Source organism: Macrobrachium nipponense, chromosome 22, assembly GCF_015104395.2.
Source record: "Macrobrachium nipponense isolate FS-2020 chromosome 22, ASM1510439v2, whole genome shotgun sequence".
In the NCBI taxonomy this organism is placed as follows: Eukaryota; Metazoa; Arthropoda; class Malacostraca; order Decapoda; family Palaemonidae; genus Macrobrachium; species Macrobrachium nipponense.
The window spans coordinates 80,399,074-80,418,678 of record NC_087213.1 but is presented as its reverse complement, the minus strand read 5'-3'; the positions used below and the strand labels follow the sequence as shown (position 1 = coordinate 80,418,678).

Genomic DNA, 19,605 nt, shown 5'->3' with positions numbered 1-19,605 from the left:
CTCTTAAGGAAATGTAATTTGTTCTCTCTCTCTTGGGTTCCTGGCCAGAAACGAGGATCCCTCTAAGCCTTGGCCCTGTTCCTTCACAGTTAAGAAGGCAACCTATGGTGCTCGGTAAAGAACCCTTCATGCCCTCTCTCCAAGAACACACTTTCCTATTTTCTGAGGTGGACCCTGATTTCTGAATCCCCCTCCCAGATTGGAGACAAAGTCTTACCGACTTTTAAAGTAACTCATGAGGTCTGGGCAGTTGCTACCTCTCTCATCTTTAGGCCTAATATGTCCTTGTCGAATATCCTCCAGTCAACCTTCTAGAGATGCAAATCAGTGTTCCCAGCTCACTATCTCAAGGACATGGAGACTACAGATATGAAAATTGCCATGCTTTGGGACCTTTATCCATGGCTGGCATGGTGTTGGGAGAAGAAGCATAAGAGGTCTTCTATCCCTGTATTATTCCTCGCCTTGTAATAAGTGTTGAGTTTTTATGGGAAGCCTGGAGGTACATGGTACCTGGAGTACCCACCAGTTCTTAGCAGTTGGGTGACAGTGTTTTTTTACAGAGTAGTAATAGCGTGAATTTTTGTCTGGTCTCTGCCCTGGGCAAGGACATTTTATTTTCCTTTGCTAGCCATGGGTGTACTTCCCTCACTGCAAAGTTCCCACTCATGTAGGGGAGACTCTGGGCTATGCAGCCGCACCCTCTACAGGTCAAGAGGAGCAGTCGACCAGAGTCAGTACTTTTTTGCGGTTGCTCCCCTGCTAGATAGGAGCAATCGACCAGAAGCAGTACTTTTGTGCTGTTTGCTCCCTTGCCAGGTAAGGAAACAACAAGCATTGTCTAAATGCTAGCAACTGTTTTAATTCAAAATCGTTATGTAATTTAATGTTTTGGAATGGAGTATACGTATGTCCATAGATCCACCTTTCCTCAATGTGGAATCAGCTATGTAACTTCTTGGTAAGTTTCTTATAAAAAAATTACATTTTTTATAATAAAGTTTTTTATATACTTACCAAGTAATAACATGATCTGAGCCCTCCCTCCTCCCCTAGCTTGACATAATTGGTGCAAATGAATTGAAGCTCTCTGCCTAATTGTTCCTCCCAGTAGTACCTGGAAAATGGGCTGTGCTGGTTACCTACCAATTAGTGCTACTGCAAAGTTTGAATTTTTAGATTGCCGTAGGTAGAAACTTTTAGCTATGTAATTACTTGGTATGTATATACAAAACTTATTTTATTATGAAAATGTCATATTTGTTTGATATTGTACTTGCAGCATGTAACTTCTTTGCTGCATTATTTCTTTTTGGTCACTAGAAATTTTGAACTTGCTGATACCTGAATTGATATGAAAAATAATTTGTATTTTATGCATATTTCATATTATAGCATGGAATAAAATGTCATTTATGAACTGCTCTAGTGGAAAGATAACAACTAGTTAGGCTTATGACAAGTAAAATTTGTTGTGATACGTTCATAATCTGCTTTTCCTTTGGACTAAACCTTTCAGGTCTCATAGACTACAACTTCCTATGCTTCCGAAATGCAATCCAAGAAGTGTTTGATGTCAGAACAAATCAGTTACAGCAAATGAACTGCAGTTCTTCTCCCCACCTTCAAACAAATCATGTAAATGGTCCTACATCCTAGTATAAATTTTATTGTTAGTTATTGTTCATCGCTGGTCATCTTCGCTCATACGTACTATATTTACTTAGGCTGTGCTCAAGACTTGCTTCTTTAACCTTTTGGTTATCTAGACATGCCAAAGGTTTTGAAGAGTGTACATGAAATTATTATTGAGGCTCAGTTTCTCCTTTTTAATCTGTTGTAGATGTATAATCCGAGTATGTATGTGTAATTCAACAGCATTTATTATATGTGTTTTTTCTTATCATGGTAAGTAATTATTTTTAAATATTCTTTGAGCAATTTAGCTTCTTATTCAACCAAAATTTAATTACTTCTTCATGTTTTTCATGTTGTTTAACATCTACAAACTGCTGTGCCTAAGGATCATTATTTATACAGTTTGAATAGTATTTCCTTTCAGTAAAGTTACTAAGTTATAGATATACAAGTATCATTCATGTACAACCTGTGAAGCAAATTTCTTTGTAAACTAGTATTGTGAGTTTGACTAACTATATAATACATATACAGTTTATATATATATATATATATGATTTTTTCAGTAGTTTGTAGAAATAAAATTTTAAGATATTTTTTCAGCATTTTTAGTTACTGTGATTGACATAGTTATATGATTATGTATATTGAGCTACCCGCCCTTAATTTGGCATTTAAAGTAATACTGGGCTCCAAAAATATTAATGCGACCCTTATAACTATTGAATTTCAAAGTAGTGCTTTCTCGACTTACGGTGCCACCGACTTATGTAGATTCGATCTTGCAGCGCTTTTTCAGCGCCATTGACGGTGTGAATGTCAAGAATAGGCACCGAGTTAACTGTGCTTATTGTGCTGCAACTTGATGCAACATCAAGTTATACTGCCAAAATTCAAATTACAGTGCAGTGCTGGAACAGATCAGCCACTGTAAGTCGAGAAGTGCTTCCATTGATGAAAAAGTATTTTCAAACTTGTATTTAATGAAGAAAAAGATTTTGTAAGAGGATTGAGATTTTGTTGAAGTATACACTGTAAATAAATGTTATAATAATTGCTATGAAGTAATTATCATAGTAGGTGATAATTACTTTAGCAGTCTTCACAAAACGGGATATTCCAGTTATGGAGAATTGGATTTTAATTTATTGTGTGTACAAAACAATATCCAACTTAGTACGTTTTGAATGCTTAGAAACTTAAAAGTGAGTTCACAAATGGTCTGATAAAAAAAGGGGGGGTCTTCAAATTCAAATTTGTCAAAATTAAAGTGACAAGGTAGCCTTTGGATTCAAATTACTATTACAAAGAATTTGAAGTCTAGGTCTTTTTTCCTGATAGGCTGCTTTTATATGTTTATCAGTAAAATCTCCTACACATTTCAGATCAGAATAAAAAAATATTTTTTGAAGTATACTAAGGCTGTTACAATATGGAGACAAGTCCTCTAATTACCAAATAATATTGTACCTTGCTTGCTAGTTGCATATAATTTTTTTACTTCTTTTTGTTTTGATACTATTTTATCTTCTTTCTCCATAAAAAGTGATGAGACTTTTAAGACCCACAAAAATCTTTTTTGGGGACAGAACATAAACATTGGAAAGCATAAAAGCATTAAATGTGAATTAAAGTCCTGGAAGCAAATCATATTACCATCATGTGCTGTATTAAAAAATTTCATTGGTCTTAAACCATCATCCAGCTCTGATGCCATCAAAGTTTGGTGGTTGATGCCCACTTACTGCAGGCTGTCATCCTTGCTCGTAGAATTTGGCCCAACATTTCTCTCATAAAGTGTTTATGTAGGAGAGGGAACATAATAAATTATTGTGTCATCAAGCACTACCCATGATTTGATTTTTAAAATGTAAATAAAGATGGAGCTGGGTTTCTTACAAATTAACATGAAGAATCAACTCGGGAATTGGAATTGCATTTTTACCTGTATGTAATTCCCTGATAGTTTTACAGATTATACTACAAAATCAGTCCTAATAAAAGGGTATGCATGTTTAGGAGTTTCATGGGGACTATACCATAAGCCTTGGAATCAGTTTTGACAGTACAGTCATATCCTACATACGAAAGTCCCTACATACAAAAAATTCAGGTTACGAAGGCAAAGACAAACAGTTTTTTGCTTCTGTGTATGAAAATAATTCAGGTTGTGAAAGGGTGTGTGCACTGTAAAGTCCGAGATTCGCCCGGGCCGCTGAGAACAGTTTTAAAACTCATGCAGCGCCAACTCAGTAGACTCACCACCATCCTCCTGCTCTCCCATTGGTTCCTGATGCTAGTCACCACCGTAAGATCCTGCTCTCCTATTGGTCAGCATCTGCCCATCATGCCTCTATGTAAAGGCGTTCCTTGACCATTTTTTGCGGCAGCGTTATCGTAAACACCTGGAATTCGTTCATTCACATATTATTTTGTTTGTTAACGTGAATTTGTGTTAGGGATTTTGCTTTCATTGTACTGTAAGTTACTTTATCGTGTCGTGAGTGAACTTAATTACTTACGTTATTAGCCATGAGTCCCAAGAATGTTGCTGAAGTTCATGTAAAGAAGAGGATGCTTTCTATGGAGACGAAGATGGAGATAATCAGAAGTGTTAATGTTTTCTGCCATTTGTTAATGTGTTTCGTAAAGTTTAGTGTTAATGTTTTATGCCATTTTTTAATTTGTTTCATAAAGTTAAGTGTTCATGTTTTCTGCCATTTGTCCTCCTCCTCTGTCGCCACTTTCGGACATCGCCTCACTCTAAAGGTAAGGTTCCACATTTTACTACATACATACATAAATGTACATACAGTATTTCTTGTACCCTGTACACTAATACACTTTATTTACAGGTACAGTCACGGTTAGGTTAGGTATTGAATGGTCCAAATTGTTGTATTTCATTGTTTATTGATCAATTTAGCTTTATTATAAAATTTAATATGGTGTTTTTGTAGGGCTTGGAACAAATTAGGCAATTTACGTAGTTCTAGATACGAAAAAATCAGGTTACGAAGGCCACTTCGGAACAGATTAATTTCGTAACCTGAGGCACTACGGTAATTTTGGACTAAAGAGTCTTCTTTGGAAGCCCTTCCAGTCTGGGAAATATAGTAAAACAGGTTTTGAGCTAGGAAAAACCTATTTTTGGTAGCCACTGCGAGTCCTCGAAGTTGTTATTCTCATGGTCTAGGGGGGCTTCATAAGATAGACCAACCAATTTTTCTAAGAATTCTCGTATAGTTGGTCTTGGCCAGTATAGTGCACGTTGACGCTGATAGAGTATAGGACTCAAGACAAGAGGGCTCTTCTCTTTTCAAAAGCGACTGCCTACGTTCTTCCTTGCCTTACCGTGCAGACATGGCAACTGCGCACCACCCCATTGTCCACTATCGTGGCAACAACACACTGCGCTAGACTAACTGACCATTCTTTTCATGTCTATGCAGGAAAATTATTCACCCAAATCCCATGCCTTTTCATTAGGGAAAGTGGGTGGGTTTGAAGACACAGCCGGTACCTAAATTAGGTTTATCCTACATCAAAACCTGTTTTTTGATAGTGTAGCTGCTTTTTGTCTTCAAAAGAGCTTGTCAAAGAAATTGACTGGTGACAAGATGGCTAACCTTTTGAAATTCAATCCCAACAACCCAGATAAGATTTTTGTCCAAGGTTCCACAAGTTATAAACCACCTACGTATTTTATTCCGGACCCATAGGGTTTGGCAACAAAGAACATAAAACTTAACACGAACTTACAATTATTATGATACCACCTACTGATACACAGTGTAGTTGAATTTGTTCAAGCTTGGGCAGTAATGTTTTAAGGATGCTGTTCCTGATGACCACCCTGTAGATTTGAAGACTTCTACGAAAGAAAGATTTCCAAAGAAAACTAATGATCCACTTACCGTCCGAATGTCATACAACTTGGGGGTCTGCCTTTTTAATAAGGGGCTCCACAATTATTCTCAGCCCATGAAGATGGAGTGGTTGGATGTGCTAGGGTGTAGGAAAATTGGACCCTCTAGGATGTTTGCTACGACCTCTAGGTAAACTTTAAGTGCTTGAACCGGGGGTAAGTTTACTCAACAAATTGAGTTCCCTTACCAGAATAGATTTTCTCTTTAAAGGGTTCTCATTCTTGGTCAGGAGTGATGAGCCAGGAAACAATGATAAATGACAGTTAGCTTTATGAGTAATGTAATGTTGTCCTTGCCTAATAAAGCCCAGGTCACTAATGCAAACTTTTGATGCAAAAGTAGTCAAGATCACCTTTTGCATTATATATTTTGTAGTTGTATTAGGCTTAATGAATTGAGGGGTTGACAGAAGACTAAAACACTTTCTTCAGGGACCTGGTTAATGGGAAGTCTTGCAGGAGCAGGTTTATGCAATGCAAAAGACCGATGGAGGGAAGTAATAAAGGGATTTTGACGTAGGAAAAATCTATTTCTGGGCGAGGAAGCCGTGTCGCCCAGTGAAATATGTCTCCTTTAGCACTATTTCTAGTAAAATATTGCTATAATACCAGAGAACTGCTAAATTGGACATGTCAGAAGCCTCTGACTGGCTCACCTATATAAAAGGTGTCGGTATAAAACTAACAGGTTCTTTCCAAGCAGCCCTCTTCACTCCCTCTTTGTCATCCATCCTCAACACTTGCCCATACCAACTCATTTGTGACACTCTTATTGTCTCTGTAATCTTTACTAAGCCTGCTCTTCTTGTTTTGTCATTTTCCAATCTCTTAAGCGATATTCCTATAATCCACTTCAACATTCTCATCTCTGTTCTCGCAAGCTTACTTCCTGTTTTTTTTCTTAGAGCCCATGTTTTTCCATAGATTGACACTGGTCTTATCACTATGCTATAGATCTTGACTTTTAGTTTGATTGGCATTTTCTTATCACATACTACTCCAGCTACCTCTCTCCACTTCCCCCATGCAGCTTTTATCCTACTGTCAAATTCAGCCTCACATCCTCCCTCTTGACGTAAAGTAGATCTTAAATATTTAAACTAACCTGTTTTATAATAGTTTCTTCTTTCTTGCATTACTATTCTTCCGCTATCTTACCTACTACTCACCAAAATCTGTTTTATTCACGTTCACCTTTAAGCCACCCCTCTCTAAAGACTCCTGCTACGCTCCAATCCGTCTCTGTAGATCTTCCTCATTTTCGACATTAATCACCAGATCATCGGCGTACAACAACTCCCACAGCTCTTCATTCCTGATCTCCTCACTTAACATATCCATGACCAGCACAAACAAAATTGGGCTTAATGCTGACCCCTGGTGTAATACAACTCTAAATTCAAGGTTTTCTGTTAACCCAACTGCTGTTATTACTTTTGTGTTCATTCTATGATATATCATGTCAACCAGCCTAACCAACTCTTCTGGGACTTTCTCTTCCTCAAGCACCAAAACATCGCTTCTCTTGGGATTCTGTTGTATGCTTTCTCCAGGTCTTTAAATGCACCATAGAGCTCCTGGTTTCCTTCTAGCCTCTTTTCCTGTAGGTGTCTTACTATGAAGGTGGCATCCACCGTCTCTCTTCCCCTCTTGAATCCATACTGTTGTTTCCCAATATTTACAATCTCTCTTAATCTCTCAGCCAGTATCCTCTCTAAAGCTTTCAATCCATGCTCTGTTAGTTTAAACTGATAACATTCTGCTCAAAATTGCCGAGATGTAAATTCCACAACCAGGCCAACAACCATGTTAGTTTTTTCTTTTAGGAATTTCCTTTCAGGCCACTGAACAGGTAAATTGGTTATGTATATGAAATTTATGAAGCTCCTTTCCTAGCTCTGAACATTGTCAATCAAGGGGAATTTGGGAAAATCCTTTGCCTAACTTGGAATTGTCTCTTTTGTTGAGCAGGAAATGGATATAGCCCATGGATATGATCTTTTATATAATAGACAAATTATACATCAGTATTCAGTAATGCTCCATGTTGTGTGGCAGACTAATCTTTGACCTTGTTTCATACATGCATACAGGCTTCTTTATGGTAGCGGTCATTAGTTTTCTTGGAGTCTACTCCTAATGCTATGTTAGGAGGGTACTCCTGATGATTATGTTAACATCTCTGTTGGTAAGAGATTATTTTGGCTAGCTGGGAAATGATGGCAAGGCGCTGAATGCATTTTAGATCCCTCTTCTCTGAAACCCAGATATAGCTAATGTTAACTTCATGATAATTAAGAACAGACCTAGGATGAAGACCTTCATCATGAGGCTTTGTTTATCTATCCTTTGAGTCTACTCGGGTAAACCAGTTATCCACAAAGACAAACTCTTGGCTTTTGCCCAACCAATTTCTTTATGGGCTGGTCTACGACAAGAGACTGTGCAGGCATTATGTCAGCATACTGTAATCATAAACAATAAGCCAGTTTCATGTGTTTGGTGAAAATCAGAGATGCAGTGTTATGGGATGTATCTTGTATGTACTTTTTATGTTAGGCTATTTAATATATCAATCTGGTATACATAACACTACAACAATAATCCGTTCAGGACTGAGACTGTATGTATTTAATTTCTCTCTTCAAAGACAGGAATGGAATATCAAAAACTGACACAGAAGAATGCATAATCACATGGACTCAGTTCTAGGGGTCCATGTGCAGGGGCACATTTTTTGTGATGAATCCAAGTACTGTTCATAGTACCCAATTGGCAATTGGCCCATGTGGCTCTGGACAGTATCAGACTTCTTCCATATGAGATTATTTGCAACCCTGTCAGTTTTCATCATCTTGCCAGTCTCTCCTCATAGCTCAATTGATTGTCATCATCTTGCCAGTCTCTTCCTAGCTCAATTGATTCAGTATATTAGTGTATTAGCATTATTGTTCAGCACAATGCAGTGGCAAGCACAGTTCAGCACATTCCAGGAGCAGTGTAGTGCAGTGCATTGTAGTAGTTGGCATTTGGGTCACTGAACTTGAGGATGTTAAGACAAGGTGTGGGATCATAGGGGCTGATGTTTAAAACGTTGATATGTTGCTTTCTAAATACTGACATGGCTCTACAAGCAGGCTTAATTGCTGTGCTATGCTCAGTGAATAAGTCATCTTCATGAGGGACCTCAAGGTGCACTTTTACTTATTTTTGTGTTTAGAGCTTTAAATGGAAGGTTATCCAAGATTCCAGAAAATTTTGAAGGTAAATGCTTTGGAAATCAACAGCTATACTTTGAGATTTGAGGTATGTATTTTTTTATGTCCTTAAGAATTGAAGCAGATATCTGTTACTAATCAGCCTCTTTCACATTCATCTTCTTAGAGCTCAAGAATTTTGGCCACTGCTCTTTAGAAGTAAATAACACTGAATTATATTGTCAAAGATATTCCACATTGGCAGACAGCACAGTGAAGATTTGCCTCTTGCAAACAGGGCAAAAAATCCCTCTTTTTAATTCGGAACCTAGGTTCCCATCAATCTGCTGTTTAAAGACTAGGATGATGATGGCTTCTTCTGAGTTAAGTTAAAACCTTGGTAGTGAGAGTATAATTAAACTGGGTGGACTAAGAACGACAAATGAACTACTTGAAATTTACTTAAAACAATATGTACTTCTGTCCTATAGGAAGGATAGAGTAATCTGTTGAGGATAGTTTACATCTTGGTGGTATACTAGTGATACATGTTTCTTTGATTCTAAGTTTTCTGTGTTCCCCTCAGTCTAGTCCTGGAGGAGCTTAATGCTGCTGGCATAGATAATTATCAAGCTACCAGCTCTTCTAGTGGAAATTGGAAATTAATTTGTTGTGCAACCAAAGTCAGTGTGTGCCTTACAGTGATTTATGTCCATGAAAACAAAGCCCTGAGGAATTTAATAAATGTCTAATGCAATCAATTTCTGGCACCATACTGTCAAAGGATTTTTTTTTAATGAAAGTGCCTTCATGTTTTGCTTAGATTTACCATGTAATGAACTGAACCATAATTTTGCAAAGGTCAGAACAACTTAAGAAGCAACATTACTTTATATCCATTGGGAAGAGTGGAGTGTTGCGTTAAAAAATTTAAGAATGTAATTCAGACCTTATTTCTATAGCAACTTTTTATTGAATAAGTTGTTACCGGTATACCCCTGAAGCCAAAAATTTTCCCTTGGGTCTCAAAATAGGCTAAGATTTAGCACAATAGCACCGGAAAGGCAGATCAATAGATTATTAACATTTTCCACCGATATGAAAGCTAAGCAGTGAATAATTTATTACTCAAGCACAAAGTCTTTGGAACCGAATATGAAAAAATAAAACAGCCATACATTCACCAGAGGTGATTTGTAAGTGTGAGTGTGTAGTATCGGACATCATAAACTCTCAATTTGGCAATATTAGTACGTACCACAGTTTACCATCACATGACTTACTACAAAATTTGGTAATTGTCCATGTCAGAAATCATCTGGAAGTTAAATATGAGACACAAACTATACTGAGCAGAGCCAACCTCTTATGTTAACGTTTGTTCATATGAAATGTCAAAAAAATTTGTTACATACTTACTTTTCTGCATAGATTAAATTTTTTTAGTAAAACTGGTTTCTGTACTTGAGCTAAATTTATTTCAGCCACTGTGAAGGTGAATTTGGAAGATTATGATATAGGATGGCAAGTGTAATTTTACCATCAGTGACTTGTGCGACCCTTGTGTACAATATTGTACAGTAGATTTTTAAAGTGAATTCCCTAATCTCAACTCTCTTTTTGTATTTCTAACTAGAGCTTGCAGGCCATGGTGGTCTTCACTGAAGATTAACTATCATCTGAAATTTATGGTATGATTTGCCAATGTAATTAGCTTCCAGGCACATTCCCAAAGTCTAATTGCTTTTTCACAAGAAGGCTGACACATGGAAAAGTCAAAACTGTCATATACTGTACAGTGCACAAATGTGTAATTTGTTAAAATTCTAATATATGTGTATTATAAGAAAAATATTTCCTGGTTGAAGATATCCATATTAAGATATTCACTCTACAAATTTAGTATTGCACTCTCAGTGTTCGAATGAAACAAGGGGTTATAATAGAAGGAAAACTTCTGAATTAACAGTTATCTCATAATCTGGAATAATCATTCCTCATTTTGTTATATATCTGTGAAGATCAGTTTTTTAATAAGATCATTTTACCATGTAAATAACTTGTGACTGTTAAATTGGTAAAGTTATGGATATGTACTTTCTTAGAGTTGTTATTATATTTTCATGGTGTACTGATTAATTTAAAGCTTGTATGACAAATGAGCATGAAATTGGTAGTACAGTTGTATAGTTAAGTTACTGAAGAAGAGTTTTTAACTCGTCAGATTAATACAGCTAGAGACTGGTTTATGGAAGATTAGTGTTTCTTTTTTGCCTGGTACAATGATGAAATTTTGAATCACTAATTATTCTTAGGTCTTTTATCTACTAAGGTAATTTCAAGGTTTTGTGAAAGCATTTAAGTGTGTGTCTGAATATCTGTGGCATGTTTGGTACCAAACTGTAGTAGTTAATTCAAGTGTAATTATCCCTGATTGTGTAAGGAAGACAGTAGCAAAGGAAAATGATAGGGAAAAATATGGAGAAAGTTGGGGTACTTGTGAATGGACTCTCTTATTTTATGTAAATGTTGGAAATTTGGTTTAAAAAAAGTCAAATACCCACATCTAATATGTTGAACCTAAATCATAAAATTATGAATTATAAGATTCTGTAACCTAATTTCATTATCTTAAGCCAACAGGATACTAGTCATTTAAAGCTTCTAGTGAAATTACAGTAACTTTTTTGAGTCTATAAATTATTAACATTATTCTAAGTAATGATGAGGTGCTTAGTGTATTAACATTTGGGCATACAGATATATAACAGTTCCCAAGACCTTTCAAAGCCCCCAGCAAAAAAGGAAGGAGGCATGATACTAAACTCAAACTGTTTTTATCACTCGGATAGCACAAGGATAAACTAATCTGGATACGTTTTAAGTAAATATAAGAATTCCTCATGCAGTTTGTTTTACCATTTGCCATCAAAAGTCATATTTACTTGTGTGAATATGGATAGGCTTTGTACTATAGTGTTTATATAACAAAGTGCTTTAAAGCATTATCAAGAGTAATTTCAAGTTTATTGTACCCTATTATTACACATGAAACAATATGTAATTTGGGCATGGTCCACATACATTACTGGTGGTAACTATGAATAATCCATTTATTTACTATACATTGATCACTAAAATTATTTGCAACTGAAATTCATGAATGAGGTTAAATATAGTTGCTGTGAAGCTTGATGGTTCTGCCCAAAGATTTTTAAGTGAAATGGGAAATAAGCGTTGAGCTTTTATGCAAAAGATATTTTAGGTCCATAAATCAGTTCAGAAAGAGTTTACAATGTACTTCAATTTCACAGTACTCTTGAAGTGATCTTTGCTAACAGGAAACTTAAAGAAAAAACAAAAATCTTAAGGTTAACAGCTCTGCTTTAGGTTGAAACAGCTATTTCATCTAATTAACAGCCCTTTAGTCTTTGTATTACTTCTAGTATATGGGCAATAGTCACATGCCTTGTGCCTTATGTCCAGTTGCAGTGAAAGAACAGGTATAATAGTACTATGTATCACTGTACTGCACTCAAGATTTTTATGCACCATGTTTCCCTCAAAACTATACAAACTGATTATAAGTAACAAAATTATAGAAATGTCAAAAGAAAATTAAAATAATCTTTGCCAGTGAAGTGCTAGGAATTACATAAAATTATGTGAAAAGTTAATTTGCAAGTGTAGTGTATTGGAAAAATGGGAGCTAATATGCATTCCCAAAATTATTATGCTCAGTTTGGCCAATATCTCACGTACAGCAATTTTACTTGATCGAAAGTTGGGTCTTCTGTACACTGGTATGTTGTATGGTTTCATGTTTTGTCTAAAAATTAATGAGTGAATTATTAATAATTTCTCAGCTCTCTTGTAATCTAGTGGAATCTCCAAAAGGGAGACCGTGCTTAAGATAAATACTCTTATTTTCTTAACCTAACTGTAATGATAAGGTTTGCATTACTTAGGTAATTAGCAAAACCATCATAAAGGTTTGACAGAACCAAAGTTAAAGGTGTTTTGAATGATTTGGTGTTGTGTAAGGAAAAATATCTTTTCATAGTTATGTATAGTATGTACCAAAAATATGTTATTTGAACCACCATTTTTCAAGATATATTTTCTGTAATGCAAATGCATGGTCTCTTGTACGAGATGCTTATGCTTATTCTGCTGCCACTTTCTAAGTCTTGGCTTAAAGTTCATTGTCATCAAGACTGCTTTTATGAAGTTACAAACAGAAACAGTCATGAACAGTCCCTTATGAAAGAATAATGTTTGAGACCCTAAATTTCTTGCAAGATAACATTACACGTGATCATTGTTGTTAATATTTGTACAGCAGGGTTTCCCTTTACTGTAGAGGGTTAAGAAACCTAATGAATTCTGTCCACTTTCTGATTGAGTTCCTTTCTGAAACCTCTGTCCTAACCAAATCAGTCTTGGAGATTTTAAGTTTTTCCAGTTTCTGAACATCATCTTAGCAAATTTTTCATATGTTATACATTCTCCCCAAACCACTACAACTATGAATCTTTTTCAGTCTTTTTTTCTCTGTGTGTATGAAATTCAGATCTGATACATAGGGTTTTGCCATTTAGATGTTTAGGATTTTAAACTACAAGTTACATTACTGGTTCAAAAGAAAGGAGGCTACGCACTTGCAAGCTCCTAAATATGACATTTTTAATTCATTTGCATTTTTCATAGCTAACAAACCTTCGGATTTAACATTATGTATCTTGTGGCACTGCCAGAAGATCTATCCTATTGTTAAGACCTCAAGTTTTTTAGCTATTGAAAAACAAATGAATAAAAAAATTGTCATATTTTGTTACTCAAGGGGTGCTTGATCTTTGAATTTCACAGAATTATCAAAATTGAGGTATTGACAGTTCTGGACTTTTTTTATGTCTAAACATAATCCTGAAGTATTATTACTCAAAAAAAATTCTAGATTGGTTTATTGACAATTTTGTTCTTCACATGTATGGTAGTGTGAGCAACAAATTGTTGGAAAAATGTTCTAATCCCATTTAGTTTGAAATAATTGATATACTTGCGTCACCCACTGAAAAATCTGTGTGTTCTCTAGTCATAGTGTCGAGGAAAACGTGCGATCAGAGTAACTCTCAAAATGTCCCATTCCCCTCGGGACTCATGAAAGTGGCACCATAGATGTACTGCACCAAACAATTTACTTGTAATGTATTTCTTGACTTATTGTTACAGTTTCCTATTTCTTGATTTGTTTTAATATTTCTTGACTTATTTTGCAGTAGAATAATCACGATATGTAAATCAACATGCTGCATACAAATACAATAGACGTGCAGTTACAAGCAATTTTCCTCATCACCATTCATGTATGTATAAGAAATTTGTTATCATAAGTGAAATAATTTACAAGTCAATTTATTTTGTTTGACAAATTGTAAAAATTGAATGAATATTATGTTTTATTTCCCCAGGATATCTATACAGGGTGTCTTTTCACAAATAAAAAGAATATTTTTGTACATGCAACTTCCCCGGCAGATATATACTTAGCTTATGTCTCCGACGTCCGACAGAAATTCGAATTTCGCGGCACACGCTGCAGGTAGGTCAGGTGATCTACCCCCCTGCCGCTGGGTGGCAGGAATAGGAACCATTCCCGTTCTAGAACCAGATTTTCTCAGTCGCGGTAGTGTCAACATATGTTGTTGCTACCTCCTGACTTGATTTTCGTTTTTCATCGCCATCGATCTTCTGGGCTGTCTTTTGCAGGGAAGTACTGGATCTTTGGTTCGGCATACGCTTTTATTAACTTTTTAATGAATTTGGCTTCGAAAATTTCGAAGAATATATGACGTGTAACTACCGAAATTTTCGGTAGACACTCACATAGTTTGCAAGAAAGGGAAATATTAATATTTATTCATTAATACGTGTAATAAGTGTTAGAATTGATTGAGGAAATAAACTGACTTCCTACTTTAGGGAGTCAGTAAAGCATGTAACTAGATACGTTTCTTTTAAAAGTTTTTTGGATACTCGTACTAACGAGCAATTAGAGTATTAACAGTACTAGTAGTGTTGCATCCTCATCACCTTCTTACTTCGCAGAAACTTCAAATTCATAATTGCAATTTGAAGACAAGGATTGTGGCTCAAAATGCGAGCTATTAAAAGGTAAGAAGTGATTACTAGTGTTCCCCATTGCAGTGGAGGGTGCGTCTGATCGGCTCTGTCTCGCTCCCAGGTCTAGACCTCTTCCAAGCTCACAGGCCCAGAGGAGAAGGAATGTCGAAAGCCGTAAGGAGGTTTCAGAGAATCCCCACCGGTCAGGCGTCCCTCGGCAGGTTCTGTAGAGCGTCCCAAACTGCCAAGGATAGCCATTGAAAAGGCATCCTTTAAAAAAGTGCGTCTCTTCATCTTACATCCGAAAAGACGAAGAATGTATACGTTTGGAGTTTGGATGATCTAGCGTGTTCTCAGAAAACTAAGAGAACACTGAGCAAGAGCCAGCCAGGAAGCCGCGTTCCAGCAAGCTAGCGTGAGCCACGTTCCAACAGCCAGCAGCGAGCCGTGTTCCAGCAAACAGACTAGCACGAGCCGCGTTCCTACAACCAAACGCGAGCCGTGTTCCAGCAACTGAGCGCGAGCCGCGTTCTAGAAAAAATTTTTCTTGGCGCAAGGCGCCTTCAAAGAGACGAAGCGCCAGCCTGGCGCAAATTGCGCCAGAAAAACAGACGGCTAGAGCAAGGAGCCTTATAGTAGAGTGGCAATCAGAACGATCCTTCCATTGAACGTTTCGGGGCAAGAGGCTCTTTCTAAAAGGGGTCTAGTAGGCGCTCGGAACTAACAGGGCGCACGGGACCTTCCACGCAAGCGGAACATTCCAGGAGCGAGTCTCCTTTCTAGCGTGCGGAACATTCCAGGCGCGCGGAACTATCCAGGCGCTAGGCGCTAGGCACAAGGAGCTAGGCGCAAGGAGCCAGGCGCCAGAATATTCCAAATCTTCTTATGAGAGAGAGGTCAGTCGCGAGGCTCCTCTTTGAGTTTTTAACTTGAGCAACTTTCCCCTGGCAAAGGTGCAAGATGTCGCACAGGTAGCCGTCGCTTTTGTCAGAAGGATTCTGATACTAAGAGAAGCCATTTTTTCATTGTTCAGAAGACTCCTGTGTTTGGCAGTTCCTCTCAATGCGGACTCTCTCCTTCATTCATGCTCTTCCCTCGTTATGAAGAGGCAAGAGCTTTGGGAGTTTTCTTATAAGAATCTCATCAACATTTGGGTATGATGGCGGATAGGAAATATTTACTTCCTTCCGTAAACCCTACAGATGAACAGGAATTCTGTCTCTTCCGCGATTTATGAGGAAATCACAAAGATTAAAGAGTTCCTGGATTAACTTCCTTCCTTAAGGAGATATATATATCCTTTTTTTTTTCTATCGTTCTATTAACGAAAAGAACGAAGATAGTAAAAAATTTTTCCTTTCTCTATCTGCCTCGGCAGGGAAAGAAGGTAATAGAGTATCTGCTGTATGAGAATACGATACGGCAAATCATAAGCACATACCGTAGTTACTTCTTTGCTGAGCAACTCAATTACCAGTATTCTTCCAGGAATTTCCTAGGAAGGACTACGCTTAAAGGGATTGTTAAGACAACACCTACTTAGCTTCTAGATTTATCGAAGTCTTGTTTCGCTTAAATGTGCATGAATAACTTCCTGAAGTTCGATAATAATTTTATAAGATTCCTTTATTGAATGGAGTAGCTGGCAACTCTGGAAGAGTAAGGCCAGACGGCTAACGGAGACTGCTATCGCTAGACCAAGACCAACGCAGTACCATGTAGGTGTCAGTCATGACTGTTTGGTTACATGTCTCTCTCCTGCGGGATGGAATGACTAACCGTGTCTCTCCCCTACAATCGCGGTTTTAGCCTGGGATTGAGGGGATAGTTAAGCACACATAAATAAAATATTGTCTGCCTTTTGCTAAGAAGCTTTCAATAAGAAAGATATTACAACATTTCAATGCTGTTTACCGTAGGTAACATTATTAAAGGATTCTAACGCAGCGGAACTCTATATTATATAATGCTCTCTTGCTTACGAAAGCATGGCTTATTAGAGTACATGCTTAGTGAGAAGATGAATGTAGTAGAGAATTCACTTTAAGACTACGGTATGGTCAAGTCTTATGCACATACCGAAGTTAACTAAAGAATTCCTAGTATCCTTACAAAGGTTTCCTAGATTAATGCTGTTTACCACAATGTGACAGTATTATAAAGGATTCTAATATGGCAGAGCACGATATAATATAATTCTCTCATCCTTTCGAGAAACGCGCACAACCTTTTTAGAATCGGATATTGCTCAAGAGAAGATGGGTGAGTCGGATGGGAAACATTCTCTTAGTGGCAGAAGTTGTTTCCCTGAATGGACTATACTACGTATATAAAAGTTTTTTCCTACTAAGAACGGAATTAACAGGTGAAGGATGTCGGGTACCATAAAGGCACAGATGTTCTGGCACATAACCTAAAAAGAACTAGAAGGAAGCGCCAGCCTGGCGCAAAGCGTCAGATGCGCCAGCCTGGCGCGAATTGCGCCAGAAGCGCCAACCTGGCGCAATGCGCCAGAAGCACCATCCAAGATATTTTCTTGTTTTAGCGAGTTATTAACCTAAGGGTCCAGTAGCCTCTCGGACAGCAGGCTTGGTAACGGCAAGATTCGTTCCTGATTTCGTTACCCATTTAATCGGAAAGGGGTCGCTTACGAGGAATGATGAAATGATTTATTTTAATCACTTAGGCCAATTCCACGACTCTCTCATATCGCAAAGAGCATCGAGAATCTCTTTTTTTGCCCCTGTTTGCGTTAACAAAAGAGAACCTATTTGGGAACAGACACAGAACGTAACGATCCTTAAGAGGTTCGATGCAAGATTTTGCATGTCCGTGAGAACCTTCTCGATCGAAGATAATAACTGTTAACGTATGTCTAACATTTATTGAAAAGAGTTGTGAGAACCTGCAGAAAGTCTTCTTCATAGATCTCTTCGCAAGGTAGAAGACGAACAGGTTTCCTATAGACTGCTTCCTTTTCCTCGAACCAAGAGGAATATACGACATCTTTAATTTAAAGAAGGGGAATAAACTTTAGTCTTTTTTTTTCCTCTAGTTATAAATTCTTAACAGATATTAAGATAAATGGGCGTCAAAGGAAGAGAGGATGAATGCCTCTTTTTGGCCTTAGAGAGTTGGATTCAACAGAAGTCACGTTCTTCTCACAACATGTTTCGTAAGGCTTTTCCAAGAGTATCTGGATATTCTATCAGAATCTATTATAAATAGACCTGAAAAACCTCTCCACTCTGAGTCAGTCCGCATGTAGACTGACCAGAAGTGGACATGAATGAGAGGATTTTTCAAGGTAAATGACAATAGTCATGGCTAAGACATAGAATTGCTGCAGATCGTGCTAGATGGAATGAGGAAACTGTCCTTTTCCGATACCTCTGTGAACCACATAGCGAGGTTTTTTCTTCACTTTCAGAGGGAAGAATCTCCTATGTATATATCTGCTATCAAAGAACGCAGTAAAAGGCTATACTCTGTCTCTACAAGGGGAATTAGAGATAACAGAGGATTAAGATCTTCGGGATCTTATACGATACCGCAATACGACAAGAGTAGGATATCATGTACTTCGAATGGGATCTTTTTGTGGCCACAGATTCCGTGTTCCGACAAAATGGAACTGCTCCTCATCAAACTTCTTTGAGAAAGTTTATGAAGGAATTCTTTGTTTCTCTTAGCCCTAAACGACCAAGAAGACAAGTGAATTTTTTGTGCATTGGAATCTCGCATCAGATTCAATGGAGACACAGCAATGGGTTCTTGCCAGCATAGTATGTCTGGCAAAAGAACTAAAACCCTCTATTCCTGACACAACGCTTTCAGATAGAAGTTTCGTTGCCCAGGCAGGGTACTTACATTTTCATCTACAGAAGAAGAGATGATTGAAACGTTTGCTACAGAGTTTTCGGGGTGCGATGAGGGCTCGAAATGCTTCCCAGAAGGTATTCAGAAGGATACAATAAGAGCTAGAAATCAGGGTTCCGCCCAATTTCAGCTCGGAGTCTCCTTCGACTTCCTGACTCCTTCCCTTCCTTCGGGCAAGGATAGGGAAGATTCTGCAACAAGGAACCTCATCAACATGTAAGAAGAGATCTCGTTAGCAAAGGAAGTATTCACGAAGGATCCTCCTCGGAGGAAGACTCTTCTCTCTCGTATTGTTAGATATCCTGTCGTCTACTGGATGTAGCTGACTACAATCACCTCCCCTTGCCAGGGGCCAAAAGCTCAAAGGGGAAGAATTTCTTCCACCCTTCTCCAGTCTCCTGATAAACTATGTGGTTGTTCAGGACTCTCGGACAATGTAGCGCCAGCCAGGCGCCAAATGCCAATACAGGCGAAAAACGCCAGAGGCTGACAGTTCCAAGGAACTCTGTCATGGTCGGATACTGAGAAGGAGCGGGCCTCCAACCTGGCGCAGAGGCGAACAAATCGGACAGATATAAGAGTGTCCGATGTGGACATCGCCAGACAGCCTAGAGACTCTTCCAAGCTCGAAGCTCCAGCAAGTGTGGAGGAGCCAAGCCAGGCGCGAGGCGCCAGCCAGGCTCTAGAAGCCAGCCAGGCGCCATCCAGGTGCCAGGCTCCAGTCAGGATTGAGGATCCATCCAAGCGCAAGGCTCCTTCCAGTAAAGAGAAACCTAAAGCTCTGTCATGTAAGAGGGCTAGTCCCCATTGATATGATACAGGTAAGGCTCTGCCATGTAA

General features: G+C 37.9%; 1 protein-coding gene across 1 annotated transcript in view; it reads left to right on the top strand.

Moving 5' to 3' along the window:
- LOC135198821 (ras-related GTP-binding protein D-like) overlaps positions 1-9,453 on the top strand; it is an 83,354-nt gene extending 73,901 nt beyond the window's left edge. Inside the window, exon 6 of the mRNA XM_064226790.1 lies at positions 1,520-9,453. Within this exon, the coding sequence (XP_064082860.1) occupies positions 1,520-1,659 (140 nt within the window). The 3' untranslated portion in view covers positions 1,660-9,453. The remainder of the gene's footprint in view (positions 1-1,519) is intronic.
- Positions 9,454-19,605: the final 10,152 nt, after the last annotated feature.